The following is a 23593-nucleotide window of genomic DNA, read 5'->3' on the forward strand; positions in this document are numbered from 1 at the left end:
CCTGAAATAAAGAGCATCTCTGCCAATGTCCAATTACATTTTACTGTTGACATTATAACACTCGAGTTACTGAGCGAAAATGAGTCTTCATTTTTCCAAACAGTTCATTCAGTATAACTCCATAGGTTTACTGATCAGACTTGTTCCAAACACTCAGGTTACAATTACAAGATAAAACATAAACACATCCTCACAGTAACTGCACTTGTAGAGTTACTTTCTGGAGTGGATCTGTTGGTGTTTTTTCAGGTGATGTGGAGATTTAAAAGTCTTCTCACACAGGTCACATTTGTAAGGTCTCTGCTCAGAGTGGATAAACATGTGTTCTTGTAACTTTCCATCTGTTGTAAACAGTTTCCCACACTGATCACAGCAGTAAACATCATTTCCAGTGTGAATCCGTAGGTGAATATTTCGGTAGTGTTTGTCACTGAACCTTTTTCCACAAAAGTCGCAGCTGTACGCCTTAATTCCAGAGTGGGTAACTAGATGTTTCTGTAAGTTGCTATTTTGAGCAAACGTCTTACCACACAACTAACAGCTGTGTGCATTAACTCCACTGTGGATGAGTTGGTGTCTTTTTAAGGATCCAGCCTGGGTAAAAGACTTTCCACACAACTCACAGCTGTAAGGTTTAACTCCACTGTGGATGAGTTGGTGTTTTTTTAAGTATCCAGCTTCAGTAAAAGACTTTCCACACAAGTCACACCTGTAAGGTTTAACTCCACTGTGGATGAGTTGGTGTTTTTTTAAGCTTCCAGCCTCGGTAAAAGATTTTCCACACAATTTACAGCTATATGATTTAACTCCACTGTGGATGAGTTGGTGTTTTTTTAAGTGTCCAGCCTGGGTAAAATACTTTCCACACAAGTCACAGCTGTAAGGTTTAACTCCACTGTGGATGATTTGGTGTGTTTTTAAGTGTCCAGACTGGCTAAAATCCTTCCCACACTCATCACAGCTGTAAGGTTTAACTCCACTGTGGTTGATTTGGTGTGTTTTTAAGCTTCCAGCATGGGTAAAAGACTTTCCACACAAGTCACAGCTATATGATTTAACTCCACTGTGGATGAGTTGGTGTGTTTTTAAGTGTCCAGACTGGGTAAAATACTTTCCACACAAGTCACAGCTGTATGCTTTAACTCCACTGTGGATGATTTGGTGTGTGTTTAAGTGTCCAGACTGGGTAAAATACTTCCCACACTCATCACAGCTGTAAGGTTTAACTCCACTGTGGATGAGTTGGTGTGTTTTTAAGCTTATGGCCTGGGTAAAAGACTTTCCACACTCATCACAGCTGTAAGGTTTAACTCCACTGTGGATGAGTTGGTGAGTTTTTAAGTGTCCAGTCCGGGTAAAATCCTTCCCACACTCATCACAGCTGTATGTTCTCTCTCCCTTTCTTCTGTGAGGTTTGTCGGCCTCCTGAGAGTGCTGACTTCTCGCTCCATGTTGGTCCTGCAGTGACAGAGATACAAACAGAGGCAGTGAGTGAAATGTAGTCGTGGAACAAACTGAAACTCCCTCCATTAGTGGAATCAAACATGTCAAAAAAACACATTGTCAGAGATCACGTGACCCGTCGGCAGGAATGCCAGCATAGTTTTTAGCTCTGCACACATTCCCACTGTTTATCACTATCCTGTCATATAAATTAGTTATCTCGACGCCGATCCCACTATGGACACCTCTCCAACCAGAGAATCACGGAAAAGAGAGGTTGCTCAGTCTCCGTTAAAGAAGAAGTTTAAAGATTTCTCCTTCACTAAGGAAGACCTCGACGAGGCTATTGCTAACGGTGTAAAGCTAGCACTTCAGGAACAACAAAAGTCCCTCGATTCAGTGGTTGCCTCGGCAGTCAGGGAAGCTATGGACTCTATCTTGATTCCTGCTCTGCACAACCTACGCACAGACCTTCAAAAGACCAATGAAGTGGTAAATACTGTTAGCGGGGAAATCGAGGGGGTAGCTGTAATGGCTAAATGCACTCAAGACCGAGTGGACTCAGTGCAAGCCGCCGCACGTGAGGACAGACAATCGGTTATCTATCTAAAGAAACAACTCGACCTACTCACAACAAAGCTTACAGATCTGGAGGACAGGGGTTGCAGGAATAACATCAGGCTTGTTGGCTTACCTGAAATGCTGGAGGGCTCGGATACAGTTGGCTACATTAAGGCTAATCTCCCCAAGTGGATTCCGTCGTTGGAGGGGCGCGACATCGACATCGAACGAGTGCATCGGGTGTACGGCGGCCGCAATACTAATACCAAGAAGCCTCGTACCCTAATCTTCAGATTATTACGGTGGCAGTACAGATCAGCAATTCTCAAAGGGGCACGCAAAGCATATCCAGTGAAGCATGCCACCAACACCACTCTTCTTTTCTTTCCTGACTTCAGTCCGACTACAACAGCAAAGAGGAAGAGTTTCTCTCCTGTCATGAAGAAGGCTACGGCTATGGGCCTGGAACCATTCCTCATTTACCCCGCTGTGATGAAGATAGAGCAGGGTGGTAAGAAGATGGCATTCGAATCCCCTCAACTGACAGAAGATTTCATTAACTCCCTGCCGCGAAAGCTGAATCCTGCAACGCCGCAGTTTGTTGATATAGCCCCCGCTTTTCCTCCCGATCTAAACAGCGTGGCCAACAACGCTGATAATCAGCATGCAGGAGAAGGCAACTTAGTGGACATGAATGACTGAACGCCAGTTAGTTGACCTGTTTTAGTTGCAGCAGGCCTCAACTAGGTTGACGGCAGGATCACTTTCATGGGTTAAGGTTGGTTACATTTACTTTAGCGACTTGCTTCGCCCCTACCGGGGTACTTTTTATTTATTTATTTATTTTTGTATTTTATCTATTTTATTTTTTATTTATTATTTATTTTACCTTTCTTTGAGCTTATCATGGTCAAACATTTGCTGGCTGTTGTTACTGTACATATGTAAGATACGTTTGTATTATTTTATTTAATTATTTATTCAAATTTTTGTATTTATATTTTATATTCATATTTTTTATTTTTATTTTTTTTCGCTTTATAAGATAATTTCACTCAGTCGGGAAGGTGTAGGATATACTTACCCACTTAATTTTCATTGACTATGTGTGCACGTCTGACCCTCAAGTTTTTTGTGTTGAAGTGGAAGGACCGGTCACGAATCAATCAGAAGTTTGTGTTTTAGCAGACCTATGGAGAGAGCTCTGTGCGGTCTGCACCAGTTTTTGTATATAGTTTTTTCCTCCCCTGTCCCCTCCCTTGTAGACATATCTCTATGCAAAGTTAAAATTCCAGTAGCACTGGTGAAACATTGCAGTACTTGGCAGGGGTATGGTGGCATTATATTTTACTACACATTAACGTTCCTCTCTTGCTATCTTCACATTGGGACCATTCTTGGACACTTCCCGTACCGATGGCACCATTGATTATTCTGTCACTTAACGTTAATGGTCTTAACTCCGCTATTAAGCGGACACGTGTCCTTGAGTACCTATACCGTAAAAAGGCTGACATTGCTTTAATCCAAGAAACACATCTGAAACAAGGTGATGTGGCACGTTTTCAAAACAAACACTACAAACTAATAGCTTCGTCCTCTGCCCCAAACAAAATCAAGGGTGTCTGTATCTTGCTGAAGAGAAAATTCGACCTTACTACCAGGTATAGCTCGAGTGATGAAAACGGCCGGCTGGCACTTGTAACTGGCAGTATCTTAAACCATAAACTGGTATTCGTATCTGTATACTTTCCAAATGAGCCAGACAGGGACTTTTTTACTTATATTGCCAATACACTATTAGAATACAATGATTATTCCATAGTGTTGGGTGGAGACTTCAATGCCGTCGTCAACCCCGTTTTAGATAAATCTTATCCAGATGCAGTAGTTAATCTCTCATCTTCTCTGTTGAATACACTTATAAAAGATCTTAATCTCATCGACCTTTGGCGGATGCAGAATTTCAACATTAGGGATTATACATTCTTTTCTAATAGACATAAGACATTCTCTAGGATAGATTACGTTTTTGTTAGTCCTTCCTTACTTTCAGGTGATACATCTATTTCTATTCAGCCAATCTTGATAATGGATCATTCAGCTTTGTTATGCTCTGTCGATCTGCCCAATTCAAAGAATAGGGCCCCCAGGTGGCGCTTTAATACGTCCCTATTAACTAACTCTACCTTTCTCAGCCTGCTTAAGCTCCAGCTGAAGGATTTTTTAGATATCAACGCTAATGAGGATATCGACCCACAAGTCTTATGGGAGACTACAAAATGTTTCATTCGTGGCTTTTCCATCTCATTCTCCTCCATGCTGGCAAAAACAAAACTTGCTCAGGTGTCCAAGTTAGAAAATCAGATGGAATCTTTACAGAATCTGCAAAAACTTAGCCGGTCGGACGATCAGTCCACACTCCTAGCTTCACTAAAAGAAGAATATGATGCAATGACCTTGTCCAAAGCAGAGTTCATCTTGCATAGAACTAGACAGAAGTACTATTTTGAATCAGAGCGTCCTAGTCGTTTGTTCTCACTTATGCTTAAAGAATGTGAAACAAGGGCACATATTCCAGCTATAACAGCTGCAAACGGTAAAATTACGACAAATCCTCAGTCCATTAACAGCACTTTCTCGTCATTTTTTGTAAATCTGCATAAATCAGATATCAATTTTGAGGATACTACCTGTAATAGCTTTCTCGAAAATCTGGATCTACCTCATATTCCACAAGCAGATCAGGATGAGCTAGAGGCCCCATTAACTCTAGATGAGCTGCATAGAGCGCTGAAAGACCTTAACAAAGGTAAATCACCTGGACTGGATGGCCTTCCGCCAGAACTATTTGTAGAACTTTGGGATATAATTTTGCAATCCGGAACGGGTCTTTCCATAGAGACCAGAAAACAGCACTTATTACCCTTCTCTTAAAAAAGGGAAAGGACCCTCTTGAGTGCTCTAGTTTCAGATCGATATCTCTGCTCACAACTGATCTCAAAGTATTTGCAAAAGCTCTCGCATTGCGCTTGGAAAGAGTTATCCATGTTTTAGTCAATGCAGACCAGACAGGATTTATCCGAGGGCGGCTTGCATCTGATAACATAAGACGGCTGTTGCACATCATAGATGCCGCTAACAGCTATCAAAATCCATGTGCAGTATTTTCACTTGATGCAGAAAAAGCCTTTGATAGGCTAGAGTGGGATTATATGTGGATGGTATTAAAACGCTTTGGGTTTAAGCAAAAATTTGTTGCTATGATTAAAACACTATATCACTCGCCTCTTGCTAGTGTCTTAACAGGGGACCTGGTCTCTCCCCCTTTCATGCTGCAGCGTGGAACGAGGCAGGGTTGCCCTCTCTCCTCTTCTGTTCTGCCTCTCTCTAGAGCCCTTAGCACAAGCCATTAGACAGTCCACAATTTCTCCCATAAGAATTGGTGGTCAAAATCATATCATATCTCTGTATGCTGATGATATTATTCTGTTTTTAGACAACTATGAGACGTCCATCCATCCATTAATTAAAAACTTTGACCATTTCAGCTCTCTATCTGGCTACAAAATAAACTGGTCGAAATCTGCCTTGATGCCTTTGAACGTTAAAGCTACGAAAATTTCCTTATCCGGTTGTGTTCAGATCAAAAGCACCTTTACTTATCTGGGCATTTCAATTCATAATAGTATTCCAAAGATAATCAAGGACAATTTTACTACTATGCTAAATAAGATTAAATCCGACTTTCAAAGATGGGACAATTTAAAAACTTAGCTTCAGGGTAGAATCAGCACAATAAAGATGAACATACTGCCACGGCTTAATTTCCTTTTTTTTATGGTGCCACTGTCTCCTCCTCTAACTTACTTTAAAGACATACACTCTGCGGTATCTAAATTTATTTGGAATGGCAAAAGGCCTAGGATACGTTTGTCAACATTGCAGCTGCCCAAATTGTTTGGTGGCCTGGCAGTACCAAACTTCGAGTTTTATTACTGGTCATTCCAAATCAGGGCGCTTAGTACGTGGGTCAACCCAGAGGCTACTACTGCATGGAAAATGATCGAATCCGCCAAGGCAGCACCGCATAGACTACAAGATCTTCTGTTTGCTAATGTTCCTGCCAATACGCTCTACAACAACAACAAATTTGGACCTATTATTGCCAACTCTATACAGGTATGGAGGAAAATAGAAAGACGGCTAGGTGCTCCAGTTAAATTTTGTAAAAACTCACCACTCTGGCATAATTTAAAGTTACTATGTGGCAGCCGACCATTTGTTCAACCCTCTTGGTTCTCACTCGGGATAAACCTTTTTGATGATCTATTCAACACCCAAGGCCTTCGCTCATTTCAGGACTTAAGGACACGTTTTTCTCTTCCTGCATCTTCTTACTTTGTGTATCTGCAGCTCAGATCAGCTTTAAAAGCATATGGTGTCCCCTGGGACTCTCCTCTTCCCTCTCATCCAATGTTGGACTGGATCTTGCCTAACTCTGGCTGACCCTCTGTTTACAAAATCTACAACAACCTAGCCGAACATGGTATAAAGTCCCTGCCCATTGAATCTATTTGGGTCAGGGAACTGGGAGAACTACAGGTTAATATAGACTGGGATACTGTGTGTTCTAATCTGAGTTTGACTTCTAAGAACCTGGCGCATCAATTAATTCATTTCAAAACCATACACAGAACATACATTACACCCTATAGGAGGTTCCAGGTGAAACTACAGGCTACGTATCACTGTCACATCTGCAATGATTCATCACCTGGCACGTTTTTGCACATGTTTTGGGACTGTCCTGTTGTATCCAATTTTTGGGTCTTTGTGAACTCCGTGTTATCTGAGGTACTGGAAGTGTTTTATGTTCCCAATCCTGGTCTTTGTCTCCTTAATGATACCTCTGAAATCTCCTTGAAACAAATACAATGCAAAATGTTGTTCGCTGGATTCAAATCCGCAAAGAAGACTATTACAAAGCAATGGTTCAGTCCTGACATTTGTATGGAATCATTCTGGAGACGATGTCTTATCCGTGTTATTGGTTTTGAACATACCACAGCAAAATTAAATAAAGCTCGACCCACGACTGTTGAAGCGTGGAAAATCTTCTCGTCCAGTGTTATCTCCTGGAAGAGGCAATAATTGGTTTTAACTTTGTGTTTTTGTGTTTTTTCTTTGCTGTCCCTATGCCTTGTGACTAATGTTTGCTTTGCTACTGCAGTTTACAGTTGTGCTGTATATGTCTGTACCCCCCCCCCCCCAACCCCGTTTTGAATCAATAAAATGTTGATCACAAAAAAAAAAAAACACATTGTAGGTGTGTTACCACCACCTTCTGGTGACAGTATCACATTACAATGATGTGCTACAATGAGGGTTGTAGTGAAAATTACATTATTGAAAAAATATTGATCAGCGGAGAAAATCTTTTATGCATAAGAAATTGCAAGTTCAACTGATGATATTATTGTTTCAATGTGTGTAGAGAAAATATGATCTTTGTATTTTCTTCTAACTTCTGTGGTTTTTGGTTGTGAATGTAGATTCTGTATATATGGAGGAGCCCAGGATGGAAAAAGATAATGCTGCTGTTAACATGTTTTTAAAAACCAACCAGCTGTGCACACAGTTTCAATAACAGTGTAACTGTGATATTTTTCTCACCTTTGGTGTTGAAGTCATTGTTTCCTCTCTAGTGGCTGAGCTGAGTCCAAAACTGTTCCTCTGCTGCTCCACCAGACTCCTGTTACTCAGCTGGGACACACACACACAATATATATATATATATATATATATATATATATATATATATATATATACACACATATATACATACACACACACACACAGCCACACGAAAAGTCCGGTCACTTCTTAGACTCAGAACAAAAGCTGTCCAACTTTTACAAATCTTGCTGGAATACGTCAGGTTACAGCTGCAGTCAAAGCAAGATGGAAATAATTCAACAAGCCAGCAAACGCCAGTATGCTGAACTAATGATTAGTTGGTGTTTTTCTGCAAACAGTCTCTCACTCTTTCAACATGTTCACAATAAACTGTGAACACACTTCGCCGACTTCACGGATTTTTGATGGTAGCGATCTATGGCGTTATTTTTATTCTGAGCGCACGTAAAAAAAAAATTGCAGGTGCAAGTGTTGCATTTTGAGGAGAAATTTATTTTGAGCGTACAAAAGCTTAATTTGAGTGAACAAAATTCATTGCTGCGTGCAAAAAACGTATTTCAGTGTTTGCGCTTATCCATATACACACACAATAGCACCCCCTCTCGCTCAGTTTTTTCATTTGCGCTTGCTCGCAATGTGTTGCTTGCACTCACAACATTCTCTGCTTTGTACGTGTAAACAACCACGGCAGACCCGGGTGAAAATTCATGCTTTGCAGCATACTTTATTGGCATTTCCACGGTTGCTGTTCACAATGCTCCCAGAGCTGCAGCTCTCCCGCTGCCCGCTCAACATTATCACCACAACAACAACCCCAACCACAGGACCCAGTACAATATTTAATTCGGCGGGGCGTGATTGCGGATGCCGTACAGGTGCGCCCGCCTCCTCTGCGCAGCACCGCAGGCCACGCCCCGCCACAGTACGCTCAACTCTCTTTACACCGTTATAAGTGTGCCACAAAACCAACCAATCACAGACTTGGTTTCAAAAATTCTGATTGGCTCTTACGGTCTCCAATCAGCTCGCTAGCTACTGCCTTCCGGAAACACTGTCCGAAATTGAGCTAAATCCAGCTAAACTCTATCAAACACCAATTTGCGGATAATATCTTTAATTATTTTATTTTAAAATATATTATTTTTTAAGACTATTGTTGGTGTAGTATAATGTAGTGGCATCATACAACCATGCCAACTGAATCATTTTTCCAAATTATATTTGAGTAGCTCTCTTTTATGTCATCGAATACTGAACAGCAGCACGAAAACAGCATGTCCCGGCCACATGTAAGTAATATAAAATCATTTTGTACATTATTATTCGCTTGATAACTGACGTTAGCTAATTTGCAAACTATGCAAACTTGAAAAATGATGTACCTCATGTAGTTTGTTTTATGGGTTGTTTATTTTTGTCTGAGATACATCATTTCATTGTATTTTTCTAACTACTTGTCCATGTTCTTTGCTGCTTTTAACAGGACATACTGAGACAGCAAATGATGCATAGACTCCTCTCTAAACTGGAAGCTGCTTTAAACCAACAACCACTAAATCTGGATTATTTGGAGTTCTTGACTCGTCATGAGCTTGTTCTGTTTGAATCTTTCTCTCAGCAAATAGGCGGTCTGTCAGAGATTACAGAGGCTCTACAAAACGTTCATCATCTGGTTCAGTGTGAAATTAACATCAGCTCTGTGGCCATTATTGAACTGGAAACAGAAGTTGGTCTGGGACCTGGCCACCCCAAAATCGTACTAGAGAGAGAAAAACTCAAGAACTTGTTGGACATTCAGCTGCCAGTCAGCTGCATTGCTAAATGTCTTGGTGTTTCAAGAAGAACAATCTACAGGAGGATGCAAGAATTTGACTTGTCTGTGAGAGGAACATACAGCACAATGAATGACCAAGAGCTGGACAACATCATATCGGCTATCAAAAGTCAGATGCCAAATGCTGGCTATCGAATGGTTCAAGGACATTTGGTTTCTATGGGTCTCCGTGTTCAGTGGTGGAGAATGATGGCCTCCATGCATCGAGTTGATGCTGTAGGGATCTTCAAACGGATCACAGAACTAGGCTGTGTTGTGCGAAGAAGCTACTCGGTGCGAGGCCCTCTCTCCCTGGTCCACATAGACATAAATCACAAGCTAATAAGGTAAAATACCCACTTATATAGCTCTAACACAAGTTGGGCAGAAAGATGCACGTTATACTTTAAATCTGCTTTAATCAACCTTATCTGATAGGTCTTTCAGTGTATTTATAATATTTTAAAAAGCACTTGATAGAGTAATATTAAGTAAAAGGATTACAGGATGTGTAACAAAACCAGTAATATTGTTAATTGTAAATTTTCTTGAGCAATTATTTACACTTTGTATATCGATATTTTCCATGATAACAAGCCTATCAACACATAATATGGTAAGTGCTCCAGAAAACTTAAAAAAATCATGACAAGAGAACTAAAATATTTAGTCTCATTGAACTTATAAACATATAAAAATGTTGGTATTATTTTCAGCACACCTGACAAGTGTCCAGTTTAAGTCAGTGGCAAGTGTGCATACTGAAAAATGTATTTTCAATGTCTTACATGTTCTGCAAATCAAGCCTTAGTGAGATTGTTTTCCCTCTGAAACAGGTACAATGTTGTGATCTTTGGTGGAGTGGATGGCTATTCAAGGAAGGTAAAATTTTAACTGTTATGTAGAATATTTGGTAGTTTTGAAATGAGAGCTTTATTAGGTTATTTTTTATGAGCATCAATTATTCAGCAAGCCAACATAGTGGACGATTTGCAAATTTTTTTTAAATTCATAATCAGTTCTTTACAAAAAAAGGTTCAACTAATTTTCATTTTTTGATAAGTACTACCAATATTGATGTATAGACTACTCAAGCTTTGAATTATGGTTATGAACATAGAACCATACAATATTCCTTGAACACTTATTATAAAACTGCATTATTAACTGAAAAACTATACATGATCTGAAACCAGATCTGTAATTTTCCATTTGTTTTTACTGCATGTCCTGTACTTGGATGCAGCAACTAACAACAGGGCAAAAACTGCATTCTCATTTTTCCTGAGATCAGCCCAGCTTCACGGCTTGCCATCAAGGTTTTAAGCCCTGATTAAATTTATATGCTAGCAACAAGTTTCATTAAAGAAAACTTTAAAAATTCCTTAAAAATGTATTTTTTATCATAGGGTTAGGGCAGATCAAGGAGTAGAAAACCTGGACATTGCACATTTCATGTTTGCCACAAGAGGAACAGGGAGAGCAAGTTTCATGTCTGGAAAGAGTGTCCATAATCACAGGTTAGTCTTTTGATGTTTTTTATATTATTATTCACTGCATGGATAGAATGTTGTAGCAGTTGATATTGATTTGAAGCATGAAATACCTGAAATCCAAATTCAAATGTATTTACAGAGTAGAACGACTTTGGCGTGATGTCTGGATTGCAGTCACTAGCAAGTACCATGATATTCTTCACTCACTCGAGGAGGATGGCCTGCTTGACATTTCAGATGTCATTCATCTCTTTGGTGTCCACTACACTGCATCTTTGTCCCTCGACTCCGAGCAAATCTTGTCACCTTTGTTGGAGGATGGAATAATCATCCCCTCAGGACAGAAGGTGGTTTCACTCCTGAACAGCTCTGGTGTATGGGACATCTACAAGAGCTGGATGAGGGCGAGAGACTTGAGGTACCAGATCATAATCTGATTTTCTTTTTTATTTATTTAAATGTTGAATTTCAAAATTTTAGTTAGCAGTTAACTCTGCTCTTCTAAAATTAACAAATTAAACACTTGTAGCACATCTGGGAGATGCTTCTGGTGATTTTATACATTCTTGCTTATCAATTACCACTAATCTAAATTACAGTAAGAAGACAAAACAAAACAAAGGCATTCTTTTTAAATTGTTGTATTTAATGGAAAAAACGCTTACACAAAATAACATTCCTCCCAAAAGTACCTATTCTGACCATTGTATATGACCATTATATATGTTTGTGGATTTGAAGGAGCTTCAGGATCCAGGCATTGACTGGGAGAGTGCTGTACTGCAAGAAGAATCTAACAGCACAGTTGTGGTTCCTAAAGTTGAATGCCCACTGGATGAGGAAACCTTGGAGGGACTTCAGAGAACAATTAATCCCTTGGAACATTCTGAGTCACACGGTCGTGACCTGTACATACAATTCTTGCTACAGGTGTCAAACCAACAGTGGCACTTAACATGGATGTAAAAGTCAACATTCTTTTAAGTTCTCAAACACTGGATTTATTTGCTAAAACATTCAGATTACAAGTAGACAAGCAAACAAAGCACTTGCTTATTATCTATCAATGTAGGACCCTACACAAAGTTTTGAAGTCTTGTCATTTTCATGAAACAGCTACAAACATCTTAACAGCTAATGTTTAGAAACATTTTTACTCATTTAGTTCCAAATTACAAGACAACAATGTGTTAAACTCTGTGGAATCCACCACCATATTTAACTACTGCACTCATTATGGTTTTAAACACTGTGTAAGTGTCCAGATGTTGCACTGGAAAGGTCACAGTACAAGTGCATGCACTCACAACTGGGTAACAAATGGAGTGATCTCCCAGCCGTTCCTTACATTCGTGGTCAAACTTGCATGTTATTTTGAAATTTCTCTTTTCATCAGGAAGGATGGGAACATGGGACTGGCCGGTCATCCACTGGAGCACATGGTGGACAGCAAAAGACTCTGATTTTTCACCACATGCACCACCTGTGTTTCCATCTGTGATGTTTGAAAATGTTTCTGAAGTCTTTTCTAAATAAAAAGCAATCTGGATTACAATGTTTTAAATTAACAACTAAGAATACTTTCTAGTGCCCTGCATGTTAAAGCAAAAATATTTAACAGATGCATATGGTATATATACAATACTATAGGTATATACAGCTAATACTATATAGTACCTGATACTTCAATCTCCTGTAAGAAATCTTGCAAAAAATTTATGATCTTCCTCTCAGTTCTCTCCCTAGATGTCCCCTTTTCACTGAAACGTGGTTGGCAGCTCATCATAATGAAATCAGCGTCTGGCTGTAAATAAGGAAATAAAGTAGATTATATTATAGATATATTGTTCATTCAAAACTAATAAATAAATACAGGATAACTACAGTACAGATAAGTGAAGTGTCTTTGGATCAGACTGAAGCTGCTATGTTAATACTTACTTTGAGGATTTTCCCAGGAACAAACAAACTGTGGCAAGCTTCAGGATTTACAGCCATCAGGTTCACAAGACCATACAGTTCCATGCTCTTTCTGAGCTGCTGTAGCATTGGAATCAGTCTTGTTGTAGAGTGTAAGACAATGGCACTTAAAAAAAACAAACAAAAAAAACCAAAATGAAAAACTAGTTGGGGATGGGGGGATGGGTTAATGATCTCTCTGATTTTTTTCTCCCTTACCGGATCATGCTTTCCTTACTATCCATCTTTATCTGATTTGTGTATCCACAGCTGACAATTTCATCAGCCCACATCATCAGAGACTGTATGTCTGCTGCATCTTCAACCTGGAAATGTATAATGTGAAAGAGGAACTACAGAAAGTTAAAAGTGTTTAAAAACACCATACTCATAATATATCATGTGCCAGAGCTAAACCAGGTGCTCACTTTGCGGATGAGCAGGGAAGATTCCACATCTGCAACATCCTCCTTAGACAGACAGCTGAAATCAACCTCTCCTGAGCAGAGGAAATTGTAGCACCATTCTTTGAAAAAGGCAGGAGATGGGCCTCCTTGGGCGAGGCTGACTGCAATTATTTCACCAACAGTTCTGTGTAGACAAATGATTATAATTCATTTTCAGGTAACATTTACAAAAATATCGGATGCGTATTAAATCTAATACACAAAGCTCGTATGTAACCAGAGGTACTATGTAAAAAGTGGATTTGCCACCTCTTGACACAGCTTTCAGTGTTTTGACAGAATATCCTTCTGTTTCAGGTGGAATTACAGTGAGCTTTCGTCGACCACTGCCACCTTTATTGACAGAAAGATAGCATAAACAATCAAGCAGCAAAAGTATCAACTACATAATCATAATGCAGTATGAGCACGCAAGAATGCCAAAAACAACAAACCTGTTGCTTTATGCAAGAGCCATCCTCCACAAAGATATTCCATTTTTGGAAAGGTTTCTTCCAGAAGTCTAGAAATCTTAGTTAAAAACACAGTTAAGCAGAATGGAACACTAAATGGACTGTGGCATATGATTCAGGCTAAATGCATCAGTAGTAATATACCTGTACTTTTTTTTGCCCCCACCCCCACCCCTACCCTTCTTGTAAAAAAAATAAACTGATTGGTAATGCGTCTGAGAAAAGCTCCTGCTGTGACCTTCCTTCTGTGAGGGCACACACACTCACACTCACACACACACACTCACACACACTCACTCACTCACACACACACACACACACACACAAACACACACACACACACACACACAGAGCGAGAGAGAGAGAGGGGGGAGATCATTAATACAAAGGAGCAGCAGACCCTCAGAGTGTGGATACAATTTGTTTTCTGCTGTAGAGGTAGGGGTACACTTCATGCACTTATCAACATGCAGTTTAGAGGCTTGCATTAGAGGGCTTTGGTGCTTGGGCCTCTTTTATTTAGCACGGTTATACCATTGTGAATTTAGCTATCATATGTTTGACATGTAACTAAAAATTTGAAAATATATTTTTTTAAATCAGTAACTTTGCAAATTTAGAGGAATTGTTTTCGGACAACATATGTGTCACATTTTAAACAGGGTTTGAATAATCAGCGCTGACATACAGACACACATTTATGCTCTGGGTATAACAGACATGCTTACCTTGTGAAAGGCCCTCGGATTTCTTGGAGCAGAGAAACACGCTGTATTGTTGCTTTTCTCTATTGTATAAGCAGCGCCCGACTGTCAGAAACGCTCTGTGCGGGTAGCAAAGTCGGCTCCAACGCACATTCAGGTGAAAAAATAAAAAGTTAAAACAATATACCTTGCAGCAGTTGTGAAGTGCTGAGGAAAATACTCTGTGTCTGATGCGGTGTTTTTATATAGGTGGACTTGGTTTCAGTTGGGCTCTGAGATGCAGATATAAAGAGCAGGTTGTAAAGAGAAAGGTGGAAAAACTATGGTGGTTCGGTTAGTCAGTAGGTGTAATTGTCTGCCTGTCGAGATAAAGGTGTAAGAAAATGTGAAAAACCTTTGGAGGTTCAGTTGGACATGGTTTCAGTTGACCTCTGACATGATAAGATAAGATAATGGAACTGTTTGTAATTAAAAAATGTGGAAACTATGGAACTATAGTTGGGATGTGTGCTGGGATGCTCTTGATAAGGGAGCCTCTTTTATTGTTTCATGACTTCTTTTGCTGACTGTTGGGGGCCTAACTGTAACCTTCTCTGTCTAACTGTTGCAGAGTGTGACTAGGTGTGAATATGTGGTTTTAGAAGTATCACAAGAAAAGTTTATTTCTAAAGAAATACCTATTGTTGTTTGTGGTACTCTATTTAAAACTATTAGCCTCTGTGTCTTTTCGGAGCGCTAAAGAAAAAAGTAAAATGCCCCTAAAGTAGTTAAATCATCTATGTGTAATCATCGAGTCTTACTGTTGCAGTGTGTTTGTGACTAGTAGATAATCATAGGGCTAGTTGCATTAAAGGCACATTGGGGGTTGATACAGTGCTAGTGTGGGTATATGTGAATATGTGCTTTTAGAAGTATCACAGTTTATTTCTAAAAGAATACATGTTGTTTGTTGTGCTCTGTTTGAAACTATTAACCTCTGTGTGTTTCAGAGCACTAAAGAAAAAGCAAAATGCTCCTAACTAGTTAAAATACCCCTAAACTAGTTAAATTAAATCATCTATGTCTAAATAAAAGAGCTCACTGACTGATGGGGGCCTAACTGCAACCCCCTCTGTCTAACTGTTACAGAGTGTGGCTAGGTATGAATATGTGTTTTTAGAAGTATCACAGTTTATTTCTAAAGGGATACCTGTTGTTTGTGGTATTCTGTTTAAAAACTATTAGCTTGTGAAACTATTAGAAAAGTGAAATCTTCCTAAACTAGCTAAATTAAATGCTGTGTGGGAATACACGGTTTTTAGAAGCATCACTGTTTATTTCTAAAGGGGTACCTGTTATTTGTGGTGCTCTATTTAAAAACTATTAGCCTGTGAAACTATTAGAAAAGTGAAATCTTCCTAAACTAGCTAAATTAAATGCTGTGTGGGAATACACGGTTTTTAGAAGCATCACTGTTTATTTCTAAAGGGGTACCTGTTATTTGCGGCACTCTGTTTGAAACTAGTTGCTCCTAAATAGCACTAAAGAAAAAGCAAAATGCTCCTAACTAGTTAAAATACCCCTAAACTGGTTAAATTAAATTATCTATGTCTAAATAACAGAGCTCTGAGACCTATACAATCCTTTAAAAAGAGTTTAATTAAAACACATAATGGTTTCATTAAATAAAACGCTATTAAACACATGTAAACTCATATGACCCCTGAACCCACATGCACGTGCAAAAAGTCCGTTCTCGCGCACGTGCACACGCACATGAACGCGGAGGGGGATAGGGGAGGGGGGAAAGAGGAAGTGGGGATGTGGGGGGAAAAGGGGAAGTGGGGGTGTGGGGGGCAAAAAAAAGTACAGGTATATTACTACTTGCGTCTGCCAATGACTGATTTTAATACTGACTATACAAACTTACCTCTGCATGGTCACCATCTTCTGGAAGAGACACTGTTTGTCTCCCCATGCCAGCTTATGGAGTTCAAGCTCCTCAGCTGGCAAAGGTGTGTAGGATGTGTTTTTTGACAGCAAATAAAAACTGAGGCCTGTGGTCTTACTGCCTGCCTTAACAAGCTGCTTAGTAGATGTTAAACATCTCTTTTTACCACGCCTCAAGTTTGATTTGAAATATCCTGGAAATGATCTGTGGGGTGAAAATGCATGAGTTTAAAAAATGCAGTGTTGCATAACATAAGGGTTATTGTTTAATAAAGTTATTAAATATGACATCAGCCCTTAATAGCACATTTTAATTTAAAAATCAATGTTGATAAATCCACAAACCAAATAACTTTAACAGAAAAGAAAAAAAGTTTAAAAAAAAACACACACACACAAAAAAAGCAAAAACCTTGTCATCTCTTGCTCCCTGAAGGATTTGTGGATATGTTGTTAAGCAGCAAAGACACCAGATTTCTTACTGCTGACTCAACTGCACCATTACCCTAAAAAACATTATTAGGATACACTGCCTCAGTAAGACAACTACGCTGGTAATTACCCATAAGGCTAGCTTAAACTCTACAGCTGCATCTGTAACTACAATTTTACAGCATATTAAACAGAAAGGACAGCAAATTACTAAATTCACAAAAAAAAAAAATTAAACTCACCTGATAGTGTGGTGTAGTATTATTGGAGCCATTGTTTGATTCTGCCATCTCTTCTTTGCTGCAGAGTAAATCAAAAATCCCTCTATCTGCAAGAAGCGAGGCTGAGTGGACAGTGTTTCCGGTGTCCGGAAGGCAGTAGCTAGCGAGCTGATTGGAGACCGTAAGAGCCAATCAGAATTTTTGAAACCAAGTCTGTGATTGGTTGGTTTTGTGGCACACTTATAACGGTGTACAGAGAGTTGAGCATACGAAGCAGAGAATGTTGTGAGCGCAAGCAACACATTGCGAGCAAGCGCAAATGAAAAAACTGAGCGAGAGGGGGTGCTATTGTGTGTGTATATGGATAAGCGCAAACACTGAAATACGTATTTTGCACGCAGCAATGAATTTTGTTCACTCAAATTCTATGGAACGCCAGGACTGCCATAATGAATTAACTAAATACACCGTTAAATAATTAATTAAATGTGGCAATAATTAATTACATAAATATTTACAACACATGTAATTAATTAATTCTTGACATATTTAATTAATTCTTGACATATTTAATTAATTAATGACACATTTAATTAATTATTGACACATTTAATTAATTATTTATTTATTTCACATTTTAATTAATTATTGCCACATTTAAATAATTATTTAATGGTGTATTTAATTAATTCAAAGAGGTAATTGCAAAGAGGCTGTATCTTGACAAACCGACCAGACACATGAAGATTAAACCACTACATTCTTGGCTAAAAAAATATTAAAATGGTATTTGGTGACACACAAACAGGGTTTTTCAAAGTTCAGTTCTGTTAGTTTCCACATGCTGGTTGTTGTGTGCTAAAAACAATGGCCACCAGGCCAAAGCAATGGTTTTGACTTGATCAGCGTTAGCCCCGCCCCCTGAGTTTGATGGTTGAGGCTGACAGATAAAATAATTTCATGGTGAGACCTGAAGGAGTCATCTGTGCCAAAATGAATTAATTAAATACACCATTAAATAATTATTTAAATGTGGCAATAATTAATTAAAATGTGAAATAAATAAATAATTAAATGTGGCAATAATTAATTAATTACATGTGTCATAAATATTTATGTAATTAATTATTTCCGATTTTAATTAATTAATGCCACATTTAATTAATTATTTAATGGTGTATTTAATTAATTCATTATGGCAGTCCTGGCGTTCCATAAAATTCAGCTTTTGTACGCTCAAAATAAATTTCTCCTCAAAATGCAACACTTGCACCTGCAATTTTTTTTTACGTGCGCTCAAATTTTTTTTACGTGCGAATAGTGTAGAATAGTGGCACAAAAATAACGCCATAGCGATCAGGCATTATCGCCATAGCGATCAGGCGTTATAAAGACGTCTGATTCCAAAATCAGAACTCTTTATTTGCGCTGGAAGAAAATAAAATACACAAGCATCTGGAGATCATCCTTTGAAGTCCTATTCCAAAAAGGCTGATTGCCCTCCCCCTTGAACCACATTGAACCTGTGGCTTCATGTCCTGGGGGTGGTGGTTGGCTATTCTCCTGCCCTGCAGCCCTTCCTTTTGTTCATATTGCAAGGAGTGCTTAACTCCAATGTATACCAAGCAATCTATTATTTCTCAACAGAGCTAAACTCAACATAAACTGAACCCACATTAAAGTTAGCTCCGTGCTTACCTTTAGATGCAGACATCGATCCAAAACGTTGGTAGTGGTATATGTTCCTGTATGTTCACCGTTTCATGAAAAAGCAGCTCTCTCTGCTCGACTCCTCTCCTGCACACACACTTTCTCCGCCCCCTTTCCTGGCTCTGTGGTGACTTGTTACTGTGTGGTCACGTGACTCAGCTGCACAACGTAACCACGTGGGGTGTTATTTCAAAATTAGTGCCTATCTCCTTTTCCTAAACTCTTTTCCTTGGCCTCGATGAAATCGTGGGAAGGACAATTGCTAAGGACTCAGGGAACGAGAGGATCGGTGCTGAGAATTGTAACAGCCTTAGGCTGTATCCCAATTCAGGTTCTGCAGCCTTAACGGTCCACAAGGGCAGTAAGGCCGTAAGTGCGAGGCTTGTGAAATGGGATGGTCTAGCCTCCGTCGCGCTGCCCAGGTTGCCTAGCAACTATGATACTAACCGCTGGAAACGTTTCATACAGCTTTGTTTGACAGAAATGAAGGAGAACATATATGGTTCATTTGTTTGTTTGTTTCTACATGAGCTTTGTGTGATTTAATAAGTATCTGAGGCTGAGAACACAGGAATGTAAAACATGGTCTTCATGTATTTGAGATTGTTCTCCTGAGGAAAGACAATAAAGACAAAGCACAAATATAAATATCACACACGTAACTTATTGCAGTTGTATAATATTGTTATATTATTTAATAACATTACTGCATGCTATATCATCATGGCATTTGATGGCTCACCTGGTCTTGCTCCACAATCGGTGTTCCCCTTATTCTCATGCAAAGCTCTGTAGTGCCTAAGCATGGATGAGGTGTTGTTGTTTTATTAACACAGCTCCCTGGTACATAGCAAACACTTCACCTTGTAGAAAAGTAAAGCCACTTAACATAAATTGTATTGCACCATCAGTATTATGAAAATACATCTTCTGTGGAAATTTACATACCTTGTTGGGAGATATAAGATCAAAATGTTCCCACACAGGGGAGGACATCCTCCTCTTCTTAGCTGGCTCCATTCTCTCCTGAATTTTTCTCCTCACTCTCCTAAACCTCCGAACTGTCTCCAAACTCTCACTAACCGCAACCCATCAAACACCCACATTTTGAATGAAGTCTGAGGAGTTTACATCGCTGTCATAGCTCGCGGCAAAGTTCGAACCACTTCCTGAACCAGTCAAGTGGTACAGCTGGGCAGCGAGGCTTTGGACGTCATCATTTTCAGCTCCTCCCATAAATGACGCAAGCCTCGTTACGCGCATCGCCGAAACGCCCCCTCCATTACTCGATACAAGCTTTGAAGCCTCGATACAGAACGTCACATCACTATTCACCGCGTCTCTCTGCGTAACAGTGGTGTCAGGAGTGGGATCTGTGAATGAGGGAGAGACCACGCTTAATGAGGGGTGTAGGACGTGGAAGAAACCGTGGGACAAGGAAAAGCCCCCTTGCTGACATGGAAGAAAGAGAAGGTGGACATACAATAGAGCCAGGTCCACTACCTGAAGGAACAATGGCTGATGAGGATGATGGGGCGATTGCCTACTGGTGGTGGTCAGAGGGCCCTGTGGCACCAGTGTCTGGCAGCCTCGCCTCTGTCAGTGCGCCCCAGGGTGGCTGTGGCTGTAACGTAGCTTGCCATCACCAGTGTGTGAATGTGTGTGGGAATGGGTGGATGACTGGATGTGTAAAGCGCTTTGGGTTCCTTAGGGACTAGTAAAGCGCTATACAAATACAAGCCATTTACCATTTAGAACCAGTAGTACGACCTAAGCAGACTGCAGTTTGTGTCGTGAGTAAAGAACTTTCTGAAACGGATATCTTTTATGAAATTAGAGAATTTATGTGGCATTTCAAAAGAACAGAAGCAATACTGTTTTAACAGATAAAACAACTGAGTGACAATATACCAAGGCTGCAACATGATGTACATTCTGAACTTCAGCCTTCTGTCCAGAGTGACATTTCTACAGCAGCTGTTTTCCCAAAGCAAGAGGCTGGGCAACTGCCTCCACTATCAGGTGTGCAGCCACCTCACGGAGCCACTGAGCACCAAGCTGAGCTGCCTCCTCCATCTCAACCACTGCATGCACAGCCTCAAATGCATGTTGTTCAACCTGCTCCAGTGCAGAGAGCAGAAATACACCGTTGGGGTGAGCCAAGAATACCTGACTTCAGGGAAGGTGAGGATCCTGAAAGTTTCTTTGTATGATTTGAACGCATAGCTAAAACGTGGGGATGTCCACACGTTTAATGGGCAGCTAGAGTGGTCACGTTATTGACTGGAAAAGCCCTTGAAGCTTATGCTGGCATGGATGAAGAACAGTCTGACTCTTATGATGCCATTAAAGCTGCAGTGTTATCCAAGTTTAATGTAACAGAGGAGACCTACAGATACCGGTTCCGGAGAACCAGTGTACCAGTGGGAAAGAGTGTGCGTTAAACCTACAATTGGATAAAGGGACTCTATAAGCGATGGATGCGTCCAGTGGCGGTCCTAGCCTGTTTGGCGCCCTGGGCAAACACCCCCTCTGGCGCCCCCCCCCCCCCCCCCCTCACACACACACACACACACACACACACATGAAGAGAGAGACAGAGTATGCATTGTATGCAAACGTTGTATGCAAACGTTGTATGCAAACGGCTACTAAACAGACATCATAATTCGTCATACAATGAGAACAGGACAAATCAACAATTGACACTGACTAATTAATATTATATTATTGTATATATTGTTTGGAGTTTAGTCTGTTACTGTTACTATTTTTACCATTTCTTCTTGGAGGAACTGTAACCCACATAATTTCCTTAGGGATTAAGAAAGTATTCTGATTCTTAATGTTTTAGGATCATGACCTGCCATTATCCAATGACACATCTGCTTACCTGTATCTTTTGCTCGTTTCTCCTTGTAGGAGTCATAATTAAATGTATTGAATTTTAAGGATCACTGGGTTTTCATTTGTTTGGTTGCTATGGTGATGTGTAATGGGAGTCACGTGGGTGCTAGCGGCGACATTAAGAGGGCGTTGTCAGTCTGTCTTCCACTGGTTTGATTTTGACAGAGCAGGGCTGTGTAGCTGTAGTTTTTGTTGACCGCAGCACAACGAGTTTCCCCTTGTTGCATTAGAGCCTGTGATGTTTTAAGAGTTTGAATCGCGAGCCGATCACATTGCTCTGTAGACTTTTCAAGCACTTTAATAAACAAGCAAGCAATTCCACCTCTGGCATTATTGCGTAAAGTTGACAGGCAAATAGGCAGGCTCAGTCCCCGGCCTCTAGCGACTGTGGAAGTCGCTACGCTCCTCCTCTTCTTTTCTCTTTTTTTAGAGTTTAAAAACGGGTTGTGTGTGAGACTTTAGATCAACAAAATATAAAATATACATTTTCAATTGTTATTGATCCCTTTACCCCTAGTCCTAAAGTGTATATTTATTTTCTTACTCTTCTTATATATATTGTTTGTTTACTTGCACTGCTGTAACTGGAGCCTCGTCGTCTCGTCTCTCTATATACTGGACTGTATGTAGCGGAGATGACAATAAAGTTTACTTTGACTTCAGCAGCAAGCTGGCGCACCGAGCGCTCTCGCGCTCACTTTTCGCGTATAGAATTTTGAAAAAACATCGGTGCAAATTATAAGTCTGTATCATGATGTCTGGTGTTTTCGTGTTTGTTGGTTTGTTTGTAATTTGTTTTATTTTGCGAGTTGGTCATTTTTGCTGCTCCAGCCAGCCAGAGCATCCCCCGCCGCCCCGCCCTCTCCTCCCTGTGCCGCAAGCAGCAGGCGCACCTTGCAAACGGAGGGCGCCCTTACTCCCAGCAAATGGGCGATAGAAAACCAATGCCATTCCCAATATGCGCGGGCATGATGTCGGGGCAGCATGAGAACGAGCCGTGATGCCGCCCCCATCATGATGCCGCCCCGGGCAACCGCCCGTGTCGCCCGTATCTAAAACCGCTACTGGATGCGTCCTGACAGTAGGAGCAAAGGAGAGATTGGCAAAACCATTATTTTGGAACAGTTTCTTCGCGTGCTGCAGCCAGACGTCCGCACATGGGTGAAGGAGAACAACCTAAAAACAGGAGAGGAAGCTGCAGATCTGGCTGAACGTTACCTAGTTGCCCATTGTGAAACTTCTAAGTCAAAGATGACTGTGGGGAGACCAAGGTTTGTGGAGGTAAAACCTCCAGGTGTTACAGTTTAGAGGAGGACTCAAGTGCGGGACTCAAAAGAAAGATTTATTTACAATTCACCAGGTGTATATACAAGAAGGTGCAGGGGAGTGCTATATACAGCTGAGTGAGGGAAAGGGGTCTCCAGGGAAGTCCAGGGGAAAAGCATGCGTACTTCAGATCATCCACACACACAATCACAGGTTCACACTCCAACACTGCCGCTCGGGAATCACACGGGGGGGAAATCCAGGGAGCTCTGTAGACAGGGAGACAGGGTTAATTCAATTCAATTCAATTCAATTCAATTTTATTTATATAGAGCCAAATCACAACAAAAGTCGCCTCAAGGCGCTTCATAGATACAGAGAAAAACCCAACAATGACATGGGAAGGAAAAACTCCCTTTTAACAGGAAGAAACCTCCGGCAGAACCAGGCTCAGGGAGGGGCGGCCATCTGCTGCGACCGGTTGGGGTGAGAGAAGGAAGACAGGATAAAGACATGCTGTGGAAGAGAGACAG

General features: G+C 40.3%; 3 protein-coding genes across 3 annotated transcripts; 1 reads left to right on the forward strand and 2 right to left on the reverse strand.

Moving 5' to 3' along the window:
• Positions 1-213: 213 nt before the first annotated feature.
• On the reverse strand, positions 214-7698 carry LOC148103348 (uncharacterized). The gene is made up of 3 exons (XM_087839106.1): positions 7681-7698; positions 932-1458; positions 214-505 (listed from the first exon to the last, which is right to left on the reverse strand). The coding sequence occupies exons 1-3, from the start codon at positions 7696-7698 to the stop codon at positions 214-216; spliced, it is 837 nt and encodes a 278-aa protein (XP_087695232.1).
• A 1507-nt stretch (positions 7699-9205) lies between these two features.
• On the forward strand, positions 9206-11979 carry LOC148103349 (uncharacterized). The gene is made up of 5 exons (XM_087838095.1): positions 9206-9864; positions 10354-10399; positions 10745-10826; positions 11391-11431; positions 11755-11979. The coding sequence occupies exons 1-5, from the start codon at positions 9206-9208 to the stop codon at positions 11977-11979; spliced, it is 1053 nt and encodes a 350-aa protein (XP_087694221.1).
• A 224-nt stretch (positions 11980-12203) lies between these two features.
• On the reverse strand, positions 12204-16521 carry LOC148103350 (G2/M phase-specific E3 ubiquitin-protein ligase-like). Its single transcript, XM_087838096.1, has 6 exons — positions 16505-16521; positions 13401-13563; positions 13192-13298; positions 12955-13099; positions 12691-12817; positions 12204-12541 (listed from the first exon to the last, which is right to left on the reverse strand). Exons 1-6 carry the CDS (start codon positions 16519-16521, stop codon positions 12204-12206), a joined length of 897 nt encoding a protein of 298 aa, XP_087694222.1.
• Between the last annotated feature and the right edge of the window lie 7072 nt (positions 16522-23593).

Source organism: Neolamprologus brichardi, chromosome 3 (assembly GCF_056152115.1).
Source record: "Neolamprologus brichardi isolate AB-2024 chromosome 3, ASM5615211v1, whole genome shotgun sequence".
NCBI lineage: Eukaryota > Metazoa > Chordata > Actinopteri > Cichliformes > Cichlidae > Neolamprologus > Neolamprologus brichardi.